This window comes from Carcharodon carcharias, chromosome 15, assembly GCF_017639515.1.
Source record: "Carcharodon carcharias isolate sCarCar2 chromosome 15, sCarCar2.pri, whole genome shotgun sequence".
NCBI classification, from domain to species: Eukaryota; Metazoa; Chordata; class Chondrichthyes; order Lamniformes; family Lamnidae; genus Carcharodon; species Carcharodon carcharias.
Genome location: NC_054481.1, coordinates 114,153,856 through 114,171,184, shown reverse-complemented (window position 1 = coordinate 114,171,184; position 17,329 = coordinate 114,153,856). Strand labels below are relative to the sequence as shown.

At 43.7% G+C, this 17,329-nt stretch overlaps 2 protein-coding genes across 4 annotated transcripts in view; one reads left to right on the top strand and one right to left on the bottom strand.

Moving 5' to 3' along the window:
• Window positions 1-17,329, top strand: part of rpl22 (ribosomal protein L22) — an 80,281-nt gene that overhangs the window by 31,189 nt on the left and 31,763 nt on the right. The gene's annotated exons all lie outside the window — the stretch shown is intronic.
• Window positions 1-17,329, bottom strand: part of rnf207b (ring finger protein 207b) — a 41,758-nt gene that overhangs the window by 6,846 nt on the left and 17,583 nt on the right. For all 3 annotated transcript variants that reach the window (XM_041207318.1, XM_041207317.1, XM_041207319.1), the window contains 7 exons: window positions 16,953-16,999; window positions 13,074-13,146; window positions 10,947-11,015; window positions 6,450-6,518; window positions 6,231-6,355; window positions 1,760-1,946; window positions 887-1,072 (listed from right to left, as the gene is read on the bottom strand). In XM_041207318.1, coding sequence (XP_041063252.1) covers window positions 887-1,072; window positions 1,760-1,946; window positions 6,231-6,355; window positions 6,450-6,518; window positions 10,947-11,015; window positions 13,074-13,146; window positions 16,953-16,999 — 756 coding nt within the window. The remainder of the gene's footprint in view (window positions 1-886; window positions 1,073-1,759; window positions 1,947-6,230; window positions 6,356-6,449; window positions 6,519-10,946; window positions 11,016-13,073; window positions 13,147-16,952; window positions 17,000-17,329) is intronic.

Below are 17,329 nucleotides of genomic sequence, written 5' to 3'. Positions count from 1 at the left end.
CTCTTGCCTGATACCTATGGATTTGACCCACTCAGTGAGTGCATACCAGCGGATAAAACTGGTAAGAAAGTAAGTTCAGGCAGAACTTTTTCACCCATTGAATAACTTTTGTTGAATAAGGTTCCAGAGAAGGGCATTTAGGTGGATGGTATAAATTTAATTCAATGCCTTTCTACAGAGAGAAGGTTGAAAGATATGATGAGAAGCTGGGTGAATGGAGTTGATCTGCAAAAAGGGCTGGACATGTTTGATCCTAATGCCTTTCCTGTTACTGGCTGTAAGGATGCGATGAGAGAGTAGTTTGGGCATAAAGGTGCCTTGATAGGGAAGTCCCAAACAGTGGTGCTTAACATTAGAGCTAGGCCATTTTGGAGTGAAATCAGGAAGCACTTTTCAACATAAAAGCAATGGATTCTGGGGATCAACTGATACTTTTGTTAGGTAAGGATGTCAAGGGACATGGAGCAAAGGCTTGATAAATGGAGTTAAGGTACAGATCAGTCATGAAATAACAGGGGCAGTATAGCTTACTCCTGTGCCACTAACCTGGTACAAACTAGCTGTCTAATTCAGAAGTCACAGTCCAATTGGTAGAGAAAATGTAAAATATCATCTGATGCAATATAGAGTCCACTCTGAGGCTGAAGACCATAAGACATAGGAGCAGAAATTAGGCCATTCGGCCCATCGAGTCTGCTCCGCCATTCAATCATGGCTGATAAGTTTCTCAACATTGTTAGCACAGTGCACACTCTGCATCTAACCTAGCTGTGCTTGTCTTGATAGTCCTTGAATGAAAGTATTCAATGCCCTCCATTAATTAATATTCCAATTTTTGATAAACACAAAAAATCTCTACAGTAAAACCATTAGCATCGTGCTGTACCTCCTCAAATATGGTCCTCATGGTCTCCACAGAGGAGTATTGGGAAGAGATCTGAGTTTCCATCTGGACTGATTTCTGTAGAATCTCATCGATTGCATCTGTCTTGATAAGTGAGTGGTGCTTGGTCAGATCTCGATGCATCTCTTGCACCTGGTCCTTCAATGTCTGCAGCTCTGTCTGTAAGGCCTGGCCAGATCAAACAATCACCAATCAGACACAGGAGAGGCCTAGGTAGTTCCAATATTTCTTCAGCCCTAACATTTCCTCCCTCCAGCCTCTCCACTCCCCAGCTCTCTTGGGAGGTGTCTTTCCTCACACTTACTACTTTCTACGACCTCACCTAAGTGGTATTTCCTCAGGTGTGAGCCAAGACAATGAATGTCGCCATGATAGTTACCAATGAAGAGCCTCTGAGCTAAACTGTCTACACACCGGACAGTAATCAGAAGTGGGAATCTTGGCTGATCCCCAACCCCCTGATTAGGAGCTCCAAAATCAAATGGAGCAAGCAATCTGATGCCCCGGCTGAGATTGACTACCTCATTGCAGACTGGGGATCAATCTGGGAAGCTTCCTGTAACTTAAGAAAGAAATAAAGGCTTACATTTATATAGCATTTTTCATAACCTTAGGACCTACCAAACACAAAATGGCTGTCACGTTTCCTCAGTGACAATGTTGCAGAATTATTTCATTAACTGTAAAACACTTTGGGATGTCCCTTAATCATGAAATGCAAGTCTTCCTCACTGACAGATTGACAGCCTTGTCTTGAGGGACATGACTTGAACTTAAAAGCACCAAACCCCCTGGATGTTGCAGGCTTGGAGAAACCTGGGTCTCTGGTCATTGCTCATTCCACATATCCCTTACCCTGAACGTGTTCTCGTAATTCCGGCAATGCTCCATAAAGGGGCTGTGGTCTCCCTCTGCCAGCAGGACCTTGGTGCTAATGTAGCGATGGGAGGTGGGCTTGCATGTCACTGCGTTTGTTAGGGATATGTCTCCCATGGATGCACGAGAGCCAGAAACTGGAAATGTCTTTGTGCCCACCAAGTTCCTGTAATTAAAGAAAACAATATGGAGCACAGTTAAAGCACAGATTGCAAAAACCTGCAGAAAAAATGGAAGTGCTCTCTGAATACGTGTTTGCATAATGCAAATGGTATGAAATCAAGAGGTTCAGTAGCTTACATTCGCAATCAACAGTGAAAGAGGCTACGCAAGGAGAAAAAAATCCTTTCTCTTAACGTTCCTGCTTCTCTTGAAGGTGCCAACTGTTACTGAGATTCAGTTCCTTGGGCACCAGCACCTCACCCAAAATGTCGTTCAGTTGTAACATTAAAATAAGGCTCTGTCTGCCCACTCAAGTGGATGCAAATGATTATACCGCCCTGTTTAAAGAAGAGCAGGGACCTCGATGTCCTGGACTAATATTTATCCCTCAACTAATATTCCTAAAACAAATTATCTGGTCGTTATTACATTGCTATTTATGGAGCCTTGCTGGGTGCATATTGGCTGCTGCATTTCCTAGATTACAACTGTAAAATGCTTTGGAATAGAAAGCCACTGAATAACTGCAAGTCTTTCTTCTCTTTTTTATCTCCTCCTAGACATTGAGTGTCAGCGGGCTATTCTGTGGTGACAACACAGTTAAGATCAGCTCAGCATGGATCATGGAATAGTCATCAGCAGCAGTACTCCTGGGTGATATTTTACCCCCTTTCTTCTCATCCTATCCTCAACTGCTTTTCTAACTGAGAGCTGGTAAGTTAGCATGGAGTGTGGCTTAATTAAACCCAGTTACTCACTGGATAAACTAATGAGCCATCGAGGTAGCTACCAAATCACAGAATTGTCATAATGCCGGAACGTATCCTGGAAGTGGTGGTTTCTACAGGGAGAGTACACATGGCCACAGAATTCAAAGAGTACGAGACACCATGTTTTGAGGAATTTGGTTATGCCAGACCCTCAACCCTAAGGAAGATTCCATGAAGTTAAATATTGAGCTGAGTGTTGAAAGCATGAGGAGTAACCAAATTGGCTGGAAATTCAGGGGTACTTCAGATCCCTGCAGCTTCGGGCTGACATGAACATTCATTTACTCTGATACAAAAAAACACCATAAAATCCAAGTAGCGAGAAAAGTGAATATTCACTGAGAAACAGGAGTGATTGCACAGGAGTTAGAACCAGCAGTTTAGGATGTGCAGAAGAGGTTATAGTCCATTGCAGTCTCAAGGATGACAGACTGGAATGAATTAACAAGTGAATTAAAGCACAAGCAGCAACTTACCTGTGACGGAACTGTCTCTAGTTCTCCGATCACTCGGCTATGGAGTTCTGCTTTGAAATCTCTCGCAACTATCTTGCCTACTCTCCAGACCCTGGTCTCCTTGATGTTCCCCTCTCTCTGAGTTCCCTGTGTAACTATTTCACTTTGTGAGGGCCACATACTGACATCAACAAGACTAAATATAAACTATCCCAGAGAATTGTGTCCTAGACAGTTCCCTGAAATTCTGATAAAAATAGTGGCAGCAGGCAAGGCCTTGCTCCTGCGGGGGCCTCACTCGACTCGAGACGCCTGTCAATCACTCACAGGAGAAACTGGGGCTGAAAACTGCAGAGGATTTATGTGGAAAATATTACTGGGATTCACGTCATCATTCAGCAAAGAGCAGATAACGTGTTAATCCATCCAGCACGGCCTGTACTGCCACACTGACTATAAAAAGCAGGTGAGTGCCTGACTGCCATATTGTGAGGTTGCTGCAAAGCAAAGAGTGAGACTGTGCTGCCTGAGGTGGTTCATCCGCTGAATAATTTGTGGCACTTTTGCACCTAAAAGCAAATTACAAATGGATCATATACAGCTTTAGAAAGAAAATGCTTGCATTTGTATAGTGCCTTTCACAGTTGTAGGATGCCACAAAGCTGATGAAATGTAATCACTGTTGTAATGTAGGAAACATGGCAGTCAATTTGCTTACGGAAAGGTTCCACAAGCAGAAGTGAGAGAATGCTAGATAATACGTTTCGCTGATATTGTTTATGGGATAAATATTGGCGAGGACAAGAGAATCCCCCTGCTCTTCCTCGAAATAACGTCATGGCAGTTTGTAGATTCAGCTAAGGCCTGACCCGAAAGACAGCGTCTCTGACCAGACCTCCATCAAATCTCACGGATAAATACAGGCTCGGGCAAGGGGTGATGCCCCTCAACCTCTATCCCACTATCTTTCTAGATTCACACGAAGGTAACGAATGGCTGCTTGCACTATTGAACCATACTCCAGTCCGAGCCTGGAGAGAAATAGAGGAAAGAATGGGGGAGAAATAGAAGGAGGACTGAAATGAGTTTGCTACAGTCTGAAACATGTGGCCATGCCCAGCCCCCGTGGACCACACAGCACCACAGTTCTCCACTGTTCCGTATCTACATTTCCAAGAACTGTCAGATTTGGCAGACATAGCTTGGAAATATAACTATTCCATGAATTTAGATTATCCACCCGCCACCTGTTAGCTGATAGAATGCAGCTCCACTTTAGTCAAGCACGGACTTAAAGCTGTGGACTCAGCATGCTGCATATGCCATCAGAATTGCAGATGTTTCCTACAGCCCTATTATTTGGGATTGGAATCCCTGTGTAGGCCTGGTGTCAGCAACGAACCTTTGAGACCGGTCACCCCTGTGCCAAGATTGAATAGAATGAGCCCGTATTCCCTGGAATTTAGAGGAATGAGAGGAGGTCTCATTGAAATGTATAAAATTCTTACAGGGATTGACAGGGTAGATGCTGAGAGGCTATTTCCCCTGGTCACAGATTCAATAACTAAGAGGTTAACCAACTATCAGGATAAGAGCTCAGCCATTTAGGACTGAGATGAGGAGAAATTTCTTAATTCGGAAGGTTGAGAATCTTTGAAATTCTCTTTCCCAGAGAGCTATGAATGCTCAGTCAATGAGTATATTCAAGTTCAAAATCGATAGATTTTTGCACTCAAAACAAATCAAGGAATATGTGGATTGGGCTGGAAAGTGGAGAAGAGGCTGAAGATCAACCGTGATCTTACTGAATGGTGGAACAGGTTCGAAGGGCCATATGGTCTACTCCTGCTTCTGTTTACGTTCTTATATTTTAATAAGTTATCAAGCCCTAGAGAGTAGGTGGCTGGGAATGCGTTAACAGGCTGTACAGATGGCATGAGGGAAGCTGAAGACTTTTCCCTTTTAAGTATATTGTGTAAGGGACTGAGACCTGAAGCTGAGGCACTGAACTGGACAAATTTAGGTGAACTGTTTGTACAGAGGGTTCATCAAACATCCCAGGTCTGGGGGTAGCACTGGGCTGGAAGCAGATTAAACCCAACCATGAAGACAGGGTATGAGGTGAGGTACCAGTGTCAGCTCTTAGAATTATTCTGCATCAACAGGTATTCATTGTCTCTGTGAAAGAAGAAAAAAACTACAAAGATAAGGAAAAATAAAAACAACTTCAAGACGTTTACTGACACAAGACTGAAAGTGACTGAAATAGTTTCTAGTCACCCTAATTTTTGTTGCATTCCAATAGATCATCAGACCTCCCCAGATCATTCCATGATTAACTGGCTGGATTATTTTTCTGATCTTTAAATCTCATTCTTGTTTTTGAATCTCTCCCTGATTTCATCTCCCCCTATCTATGTAATGCCCTCCAGCCCCGAGATCTCTGTGCTCCTCCAATTCTGGCCTCTTGTGTATCCCCAGTTTCCTTTACCCCACTATTGGCTGCTGGCCTTCACTACCTCAGCTTTAAGCTCTGGAATTCTCTCTTTAAACCTCCCTAACCTCTCTCTTCTTGAAAATGATCCTTGAAAACCTGCCTCTTACCTGCCCTCTCGTCTTTTGATGAAACATTAAACCCAAGACCTTGTCTGCTTTCCCAGATGTGATGTGAAAGATCCCATGGTACAAGAAGGGCAGGGGATTATCCCTGATGTTCTGGCCAATATTTATCCCTCAATCAACATCACGCAAAAAACGGTTGTCTCGTCATTATCAAATTGCTGTTTGTGGGAACTTGGTGTGTGCAAATGAGCTGCCGTGCTTCCTCCATTATAACAGCAACTACATTGGACATAAACCACTTTCGGACATCCTGAGTTCGTGAAAGGCGCTATATAAATGTAAATTTTTCTTTCCTAATAGTTCCTTATGTGGTTTGATGTCAAATTTTGTCTGATGTATGTAAACAATCGTGGGACATTTTACTACATCAAAGGTGCTATATAAATGCAAGTTGTTGTTGATTCCTGTGCTATTAATTATGGTGTTTGCAGAACAGCTTACATTCCATTTCCACTGTTGATACCAGTTCCTGGGCCTCCTCCAGTCACTGATCCGGAACGCCGTTGGTTCAGGAACAGCAGAGGTTCCAGACACCGTGCGAACTCTGGCCTGTACTCTGTGTTAATCTAAAAAAAAAGAAATCCGTTTAACTTTCAACCATTGGCCTTTCCCCAATGATGTTCAATTCCCAGTGCTTCAAACTGGCTGCTTTAATCTTACCTTGCTGCTCTGTGTCGGCCTCAAGCGGTGGGGGAGTTTAACGATCTTCTGCAGCCTCTCCATGAGTTGCTATCGAGAGGTGAAAAGTAAAAAAGAGCTGAAATTCCGCACTGGGTTTAGAGCCGTCAGCTGTATTCCTGAACATTTTTTTTAAGCCTCTACGGTTTTTCTTCAGAGTTGCTTGCAGCAGCCCTCAGAATATTATTCTTCAATTCCTCAACACTCCAGGTCAATCGTGGAGGGTTGACAACCATAATGCAGATCCCCACCACCCCAACTCACCTGACCCCTGAATGCCATTTTCTGTTAAAAAATGTACTGAGCTAATCACAAATTAAATAAAATGTTTGTGATGGTCCAATGTTTTCAGAGGCCTGAGCCTCTGGTCAATCTGTCCACACCTCGCCTACAGTTCCCTCCCTGTTTTTCAGGCTGGGAGATGTGACCTTACTAAGGAGATGGTTGTATCCCATTCAAACATCACCCCTGTGCTCGCTGAACTACAACGGCTTCCAGTCTGGCAACACCTCACGCTTAAAATTCTTATCCTTGTTCTTAAATCCCTCCATGGCCTCGTGCCATACCATCTCCAGCCCTACAGCTCTCTGAGTCTCTGCCCTCTTCCAATTCTGGCCTCTTGCATCTCCACCAATTGATTTTCCCCATCGTTGGTGGTCATGCTTTCAGCTGTCTGGTTCTTAAGTTCCAACATTTCCTCCCTAAACCTCTCTACCTTTCCCTCCTTTTAAGGTGGTCCTTAACACCTATGTCACTGACCTAGCTTTTGGTCATCTGTCCTAACATCTTACATGGCTCGGTGTCAAAGTTTGTCTGAATCACTCATGTGAAGCGCCTTGGGGCTTTTTTACTGGTTGAAGGCGCCATTTAAATACAGATTGTTTTTTTTTTAAAGGTGTCTGATACTGCGGATTAAAATGCAGCAGCTCAAACTGAGTGGAGCTTTTCCAAGAAAACGATGCTTCCAAACTTTGACTCTTTAGGACAAAGCAAGGAGAGTGGCTGGATGGAGGGGTTGGGGGTAGAATCACAACACACAAGTCTTATATGGCAGAATAATAATTGGAATGCCCTTGTAATGCCTCATTACACATCCTGTATTTCCCCACGTAATGAGCTTTTAATCTGTCTGATTGAAGCCCATTGACATTAGCGTAATGGTAATGTTATTAGATTAGTAATCCAGAGGCCCAGGCTGATACTCTGAAGATATGGGTTCAAATCCCACCATGGCAGCTGGTGGAATTTAAATTAAATAATAAATCTGAAGTTGAAAGCTGTGTGAGATTGTTATAAAAACTTATCTGATTCATTAGTGTCCTTCAGGGAAGGAAATCTGCCATCCTTACCTGGTCTGGCCAATATATGACTCTAGACCCTCAGCAATGTGGTTGATTCTTAACTGCCCTCTGAAATGACCTCATCTACCACTCAGTTCAAGGGCAATTAAGGATGGGCAACAACCATTGGCCTTGCTAGCAATGCCCACGTCTCATGAAAGAATAAAGAAAACGTTACCTTAGATGCATTTTTAGTTGCCTTTAGGTGGGTGAGAAATTAGTGCCATATCAATACATCTTTATTTTTCATCCAAAATTCCCGTTCACCCATCACCCCTGTGCTCGCTGACCTACATTGGCTCTTGGTCTGGCAAATTCTTAGCCCTGGTTTTCGCTCCCCATGGCCTCTCCCTCTGCCTATTTCTGTAACCTCCTCCAGCCCAATGAGATCTCTGCACTCCAAATCTGGCCTCTTACACATCCCCAACTTCCTTCACCCTTCCATTGGTGGACATACCCTCAGCTGCCCAAGCCCTAAACTCTGGAATTCCCTCCCTAAACTTCTCCATCTCTCTCTCTCTCCTCATTTAAGACACTTCTTAAAACCTATCTCTTTGACCAAGCTTTTGGGATGAGATATGTGTCTGCTGGCTGCAGTTCGCCTGGTTTAGGAAGCTAGACTACAATTTCCAGTCCTGATGGTTGCCTAGTGACCTGTGCTGGAAAGAGTTTGCAAGTTCTTTCTGACTAAGTACCACATGGGACTCAACAGTTATGCCTGACACAGTGAATAGATTGTCTAGCGGTCAAACAGGTATCTTCAGAACAGGAAGCGGAACAGTTGGGGAGAAAAGGAGGAGGAAAATAAAAGAAAAAATTAGTTCTTTGAAAAGAGCATTGAATGGGAGAGCAGGCCAGTAGGAGATGCAATGTTCCCAGGGATGGGGGTGAGCAGAGGAGTCAATGAGAAATGGAATGTTGGATTAGTGGTGAGGTCCACAGGGGTGGAATGTACTCAGGGATAAAAATGCTAAGAAACCCGAGAGGCATTCACAACGAGTTATTTTGACAATGTATTTATCACCTTCCTGCCCGCAAAGAAGCCATCAGAGCTGATCCTGACCTTGCCCAATGTGAATGAACACACACACAAACGCAAATACAAATACACACACACGCAAATATAAATTCGCACACGCAAATACAAATACACACACGCAAACATAAATTCACACACACACGCAAATACAAACACACACACGCAAACATAAATTCACACACGCAAACATAAATTCACACACACACACGCAAACATAAATTCACACACACACACAAACATAAATTCACACACACACACAAACATAAATTCACACACACATGCAAATACAAATACACACACACACACGCAAATACAAATACACACACAAGCAAATACAAACACACACGCAAATACAAACACCCACACAAATACAAATACACACACGCGAATATAAATTCACACACATGCAAATACAAGCACACCCACGCAAATACAAATACACACACACGCAAATACAAACACACACGCGCAAATACAAACACACACGCGCAAATACAAACACACACGCGCAAATACAAACACACACACACGTAAATACAAACACACACACAAATACAAATACACACACACACAAATACAAATACACACACACACAAATACAAATACACACACGCGAATACAAATACACACATGCGAGTACAAATACACACACGCGAATATAAATTCACACACGCAAATACAAACACACACACGCAAATCCAAACACACACACACAAATCCAAACACACACACACAAATCCAAACACACACACACGCAAATCCAAACACACACACACCCAAATCCAAACACACACACACACACAAATACAAATACACACACACACGCAAATACAAATACACACACACGCAAATATAAACACACACACACGCAAATATAAACACACACATGCGCAAATATAAACACACACGCAAATATAAACACACACGTGCAAATATAAACACACACACGCGCAAATATAAACACACGCGCAAATATAAACACACGCGCAAATATAAACACACACACGCAAATATAAACATACACACATGCAAATACAAATACACACATGCATGCAAATACAAATACACACACAAATACAAAAACATGCAAATACAAATACACATGCATGCAAATACAAATACACACACAAATACAAATACACATGCACAAATACAAATATGCGCACACACACTCAAATACAAATACACACACGCACACAAACACAAACACACACACGCAAAAACAAAACACGCACACACAAACAAATATACATGCAAATATAAATATACACACACGCAAATACAAATACACACGCAAATACAAATACACATGCACGCAAATACAAATACAAATATACAAGCATGCAAATACAAATACACATGCACACAAACAAATACACACACGCAAAAACAAATATACACGCACGGAAATACAAATATACACACACACAAATACAAATACACACATGCAAATACAAATACACATATGCCGCAAATACAAATACACACGCACAAATACAAATACACACATGCAACTACAAATGTGCACATACAAATACACACGCAAATACAAATATACACGCATGCAAATACAAATACACACACACACACACGCAAATATAAATACACACACGCAAAAACAGATATACACACACATATACATGCAAATAATGCACACACACAAATACACACACGCAAATACAAATGCACACACAAGTGCAAATACAAATACACACATGCAAATACACAAATACACACACACAAATACAAATGCATGCACACACACGCAAATACAAATACACACATGCAAAGACACAAATACACATATGCAAATACAAATACACATACACAAGCACAAATACAAATAGACACAGACATATGGTGCAGCCAATATACTGCTAACTGAACAGCAAAAGTGTGTAGATCAAATCTGGGCCCCGTGTGTAATGTACAGCTTGGTGTATTTACCAACCAGGAAATCGAGGTGTAAAAGACCATTATTCTACCAAGAGGCTGATTTCACTTAAGCACCAATTGTATTTTTCAAACCATCCGGTGGCTGCAATGAGTCCAGTTTCCATTTATGTCACTTGACTTTCAGAAACCATTGCCTCTACTTACATAGCCCAAGTCCAAGAACTCAAACTTATTGGCAGAGCTGAGGAAAGCAGAACAGGTGACGAGGTGGACCTGAACCGAGAGGAAAAAGAGAGATGGGGAACAATCAGTCTATCATGTTCATTTACTTGAAAGGAAACAAAGAAATAAATGCTTGTGTTCATGTTGAACTTTCTCACATCTTCAAAACGTTACAAAACAGGTCACACTGTAAACTAGATTTGGGTGCAGTGACTATCTTGATGGTAGAGAAAGAACGAGGCACCCATGATAGAGATACAGATAAATACACAGAAAAAGAAATGGGAAAAGAAAAGAAAGAACTTGATTTATATAACACTTTACACAGGCTGTCCAAAAGCATTTTATATCCAGTGAATTACTTTTAAAGTTAATGTTGTAATGCAGGAACCACGGTAGCAAGGTCCTACAAACAGCAATGTGATAATGATCAGATAATCTGTTTGTGACGTTAATTGAGGGATAAATATTGGCCCAGGACACCAGGGCCTGAATTTTCGGCTCGGTGAGCGGGGGCAGGGCCTGCTTGCCGAGGCGTAAAATGACGCGCAGTGACCTCGTGTCCCAATGTCACTGTGCTTCATTTAGATTTTCAGCTCGGCGGGTGCGCAGCTGACTCGGCTGCGCACCCGCCGAACTGTCAAAGGCCTGTTAAGGCCATTTATTAACCAATTAAACTAATAAACTGAGCTGCCCATCCAACCTTAAGGTTGGTGGGCAGGCGAAGGGCCCAGGCGACCTTCACATTTTTCATGGAACCTCATCCGCGGGCGGGATGAGGTTTCATGAAGGGTTCATAAATTTAATAAATTTTTCCATTAATGCTCATTGACGTGTCCCAGCTCATGTGACATGTCCTAAAATTTATTTTCTTTGTTTAAATTTTTGAAACTTAAACTAATCTCCCTGAAGCACAGACAGGTGCCTCAGGGAGATTTCTGCACTCTTTTGTGCACAGATACATGAAAGAGCGCAGGCCCCGACTCAGGGAGTTCCCCCACACCTGCCCGCGTAGGGAGTACTCAACGCCTCTGGGCGCACGTACAAACCCTCCCCGACGGGGGGAAGATTCTCCCCCAGGGAGAATCCCCCTGCATCTCTTCAAAATTGTGCTGTGGGATCTTTTATATGATAAATTAGAGACCAAAGGGGGACTTGGCTCAACATCTCAGCTGAAGGACAGCACCTCTCCGACAGTGTGGCACTCCCTCAGGGCTGCACTGGAGTGTCAACCCCTGGATTTCTGTGCACATTTATTGGGAGGCTGCCAGTGTTGATGCCCAAATGCCCAGTGGAACATAGCAGGGAAGTTGGGGGCTCAACCAAATCTTCCAAATCGCCCTTCACTGGTGAGGATTAGCTCAGATCCTCCCAGCAGGATAGGAAATCTCCGGCAGGGCTGCTGTCTCACGTTCCCGGTCGTAGGCCCAGGGGTAGTCTGGCTAGGGTCTCTGATCAGACTGTTTGGTCTGTCGGTTAGATACACCTCAAACCTGAGCCGAGGTGCACCTGAAGGACATCAGGGACTGGCTAGTGCCAGAAATAAAACTCAAGAGATCAGGCCAGATAATGGACAATGATTTCTTAGGCAGAAGCAATGTCCAATATTCTCAACCACCAGGAAGAGGCCTTTGTATTTATTTTAAGAGCTAGTTGTTGTTGCAGTGGCTCAGTGACTGGGCCATGAGGAAAAGGGACTGTTCCAGGTTTGACTCCTACTCTGGATCAGGGGAAAGTGAAATGGGTCAAACCTCCTGCCCCTGATTGCTATCCACTGCCTCCTGGTGAAAAGTATGTGTGCAAGGATATTGAGCAAGGGTAGGTCAGACTTAGAAGTGATGCCATACATGGTCGAATAGCTTACTGACACCCACTATCTGGGCGCACACATGCATTAAGAATGGCCAGAGCAGAAAGGAGAAAATTATCATAAATAAAGAGTAAAAAGGAGCTTAGTGCCTCAGAGTTAACATGGAAATTTTGATTATCTATTCTCATTTTCCCAGCTGAACCAATTATTTACTCTGACTCTCTTAGCCGTAAACAGCAGGTTTGTTGCTTTGCAGCAGCCTGCCCAATACCTCCACCCCCCATCCCTAGCTCACTCACCTGAAGGGTGGGTAGTAGTGCAGCCATGTTGGACAGCTGCTCTTTAAAAGCTTTTTCTTTCTCTTCATGTTGACTGGAAAAAGAATCAGAAGATTTAAAGTTGGAGCAAGAAGCTCCTTTTGTGTCTTTCTTTCTGATCAGTTTCTCTCTCTCACCCCATCTCTCCAGAAGGTGCTGACTCACTGGGGTTCAGTCCAATGGGTATAAAGGTTGCTTCGTTACCTAACCCCACTGGTTATTCTTTGCTTGAGGCCACACCGTGAGTGATCAAAACAGTATTACTAAGAAACCCGTATCCAGCCCTCTCCAGCAGGGGTCACTGGATGATCAGGAAATGGGAATCCTGGCCGATTCGCTGCTTCCCTAGCCCAGGGGCACTGAGGCCAAATATCATCACCTTAGTGCTAGGCTTCTAAGTATGTCTCTATAATGCAATGCCTCCTAATCCAGCAGGATGAGATGCACTCTGTATGTATGTGAAGCAATGATGGTCTGGATCTGTGACATGTCTCTCTACCTAGGAACTACCCTCATACTGAGAAACAGATTTCACATTCTGATTCATCTCACTGTTGTTACATCCAATAAACATTTAAATTTCATTTGAGACTCTCTGGAACATTATATTCAGATAGAATATTCAAGGAAGTCCAAATCTAGAGGCTAGCTGAAAGGTAGTCACTAATAAATCCAGTAGGTAATTCCAGAGAAACTTCTTTACCCAAAGAGTGGTAAACATGTGGAACTCGCTCCTAGATTGAGTGGTTGAGATGAATAACATAGTTGTATTTAAGACGAAGCTAGATAACTACATGAAGGAGAAGCAAAAGATTATGCTGATAGAATTAGAAAAGGTGGTTAGAGGAGGCTCATGTGGAGCATAAACAGGCAAAAACCTGTTGGGTTGAATGGTCTTACCCTGCGCTGTAGACGCAACACAATATCCGAGTAATTCATGCAGTATACTGATTGCCATCGGGGGTGCCCCAGTATTCCATTACCAATATTCAACAACAATAATCATCAACACTGACAGCAGCATCTTAGCTTGGCACTGAGCAGATTATATGGTGTTGGGGGAGATATAATTGTTTTACAGTGGATATCACTGTCTAGGCCTGCACTTATTGCTTATTCCTAATTGCCCCTTGAGAAGGTGGTGGTGAGCAGCCTTCTTGAACCACTGCAGTCCATGTGATATAGGTACACCCACAGTTCTGTTATGGAGGGAGTTCCAGGATTTTGATCCAGTGATAGTGAATTAATGGCGATATTGTTACAAGTCAGGATGGTGTGTGGCTTGGAGGGGAACTTCCAGGTGATGGTGTTCCCATGTCTCTGTTGCCCTTGAACTTCTAGGCGGTAGAGGTCGTGGGTTTGAAAGGTGCTGTCGAAGGTGCCTAGGTGAATTGTTGCCGTGCATTTTGTAGACTGTACATATTGCTGCCACTGTGAATCATTGGTGGAGGCAGTGAATGTTGAAGTCGGTAGCTGGGGTGCCAGTCAAGCGGGCTGCTTTGTCCTAGATAGTGTAAAGCTTCTTGAGTGTTGTTAGAGCTGCACTCATCCAGGCAAGTGGAGAGTATTCCATCACACTCCTGCCTTATGCCTCATAGATGGTGGAGGGGCATTGGGGAGTCAGGAGGTGAGTAACTTGCCACAGAATTGCTAGCCTCTGACCTCCTCTTGTAGCCACAGCATTTATATGGCTTGTCCAGTTCAGTTTCTGGTCAATGCTAACACCAGGATGTTGATAGTGGGGGATTCAGTAATGGTAATGCCATTGTATTTCATGGGGAGATGCTTAAATTCTCTCTTGTTGAAGATGGTCATTGCCTGACACTTGTGTGGCGTGAATATAACTGGCCATTTTTCAGCCCAAACTTGGATATTGTCCAGGTCTTGCTGCATTTGGTCATGGACTGTTTCAGTACCTGAGGAGTCATGAATGGTGCTGAACATCGTGCAATCATCAGCGAACATCCCCCCTTCTGACCTTCATTAGGTTAGAAGTGGGGATGTTCGCTGACGATTGCACAATGTTCAGCACCATTCATGACTCCTCAGGTACTGATGCAGTACATGTCCAAATGCAGCAAGACCTGGACAATATCCAGGCTTGGACTGATGAGTAGCAAGTAACATTCACGCCACACAAATGCCAGACAATGACCATCTCCAACAAGGGAGAATCTAACCGTTTCCTTTTGAGAGTAAATGGCACGAACCACTGCTAAATCCTCCACTATCAGCATCCTTGGGGTTACCATTGACCAGAAACTGAACTGATCTAGCCATATAAATACTGTGGCTACAAGAGGAGGTCAGAGACTAGGAATCCTACGGTGAGTAACTCACCTCCTGACTCCCCAAAGCCTATCCACCATCTACAAGGCACAGGGCAGGACTGTGATGGAATACTCTCCACTTGCCTGGGTGAGTGCAGCTCCGGCAACACTCAAGAAGCTTGAAACCATCCAGGCAAATGCATCCTGCTTGATTGGCCACCCCATCCACAAACATTCACTCCCTCCATCACTGATGGATAATAGCAGCAATGTGTACCACCTACAAGATGCACTGCAGGAACTCACCAAGGTTCCTTAGACAGCATCTTCCAAACACACGACCACTACCATCTAGAAGGGAAAGGGCAGCAGACACATGGAATGCCACTATCTCCAGGCCACTTACCATCCTGACTTTGAAATATATCACCATCCCTTCACTGTCGCTGGGTCAAAATCCTCCCTAACAGCACTTTGGGTGTACCTACACCACATGAACTGCAGTGGTTCAAGAAGGCAGCTCACCACCAACTTTTCAAGGGAAATTAGGTATGGGCAATAAATGCTAGCCTAGCCAGTGATGCCAACATCCTATGAATGAATTTTTTAAAAACTTGGTGAAATGTGGCCCTGATGTCAGGGGCAGTCACTCTCACCTCATGTCTTGAGTTCAGCTCTTTTGACCAAGGCTGTAATGAAGTCAAGAGTTGAGTGGCCCTGGCGGAACCCAAACTGAGCCTCAGTGAGCAGGTTATTGATGAGTAAGCGCCGCTTGATACACTGTCGACGACACCTTCCATCACTTTAATGGAGATGGTACATTAGGAGAGTGAGTCATTGCTTAGCCTTCCTACTCCTGTTACTGATCAAAGCTCGTAGCAGGTTGGGAGCAGGTTACCTGGTCATGTGCACCCTGGCATCCCTGCCAGGTAGGAAATGGTGTCTGGGCTAACAGCGAGGGATCTAGACACGGGACCCATCGAAATGAGTAGTCAACCATTCTAACTTCAAGCAGCCCCAGGGTTGACAGGTGAAAGATATCAGTTTGAAAATGCTTTTTACTTGTGGTCAGCAGGGAGGTAACCACACAGACACTTCCAGTTAAACTCAATGTATTATGAGCATGAGCAGGAAACCTGGCTGATTTATTTTTCTCCTCCTATAACCCAGGCATTAGCGAAGTTGCATAGGTTGACTGGAATGATACTAGGGATGAGGGACTTCTGTCATACAGAGAGAGACCAGAAAAGCTGGGTTTGTTCTCCTCGGAGCAGGGAGGGTTAAGGTGAAATTTAATAGAGGTGTTCAAAATTATGAAGGGTTTTGATAAAAGTAAATAAGGAGAAACTGTTTCCACTTGCAAAAGGGTCAGTACCCAGAGGGCACAGATGCAAAATAATTGGCTAAACAACCAGCGGTGGGGATAGGAGACAAAACTCAAATTCACTCTGGGACCTGATCTGTGTGGATCAGCTACTCACTGCCCTCACCCAGTAAGCCTTTAGGGGGTATCCCAGCAATATATGCTGTTGTCCTACCCTCCCACACGGTGCCTCCTGACAGTACATTCGGCTGAGAAGACCACACTTACTTCTGAGCAGTTTTCAACAGTATTTTCTTCCTCTCGGCTAATTTTTCCTAGAATATGAAAATAAACTGTCAGGTATTCAACTTGTAAGTACCACATCCCACCCACCACATAGGATCTCTCCTCCCTCCCTCACACACTTACTCACAGTTATTCACCTGTACACTCTTACACCCATTCAAGTACAAACTCACAGAGTTGCTGATTTCAGATGTGCCTCTGTCAGAGTCGGCCCACCCATTAGGCCAGGGATCCAATAAAGAATTGCCCTCATTGTCTGGAGTGTGGTTTACGGTTCGAAAGTTGACTGTCTGAATCAAAATTGAGCTGTAGGTTTGCCGAGTGTCTGTTTATTTTGGATGGCCAATTAGTCCTTTGCA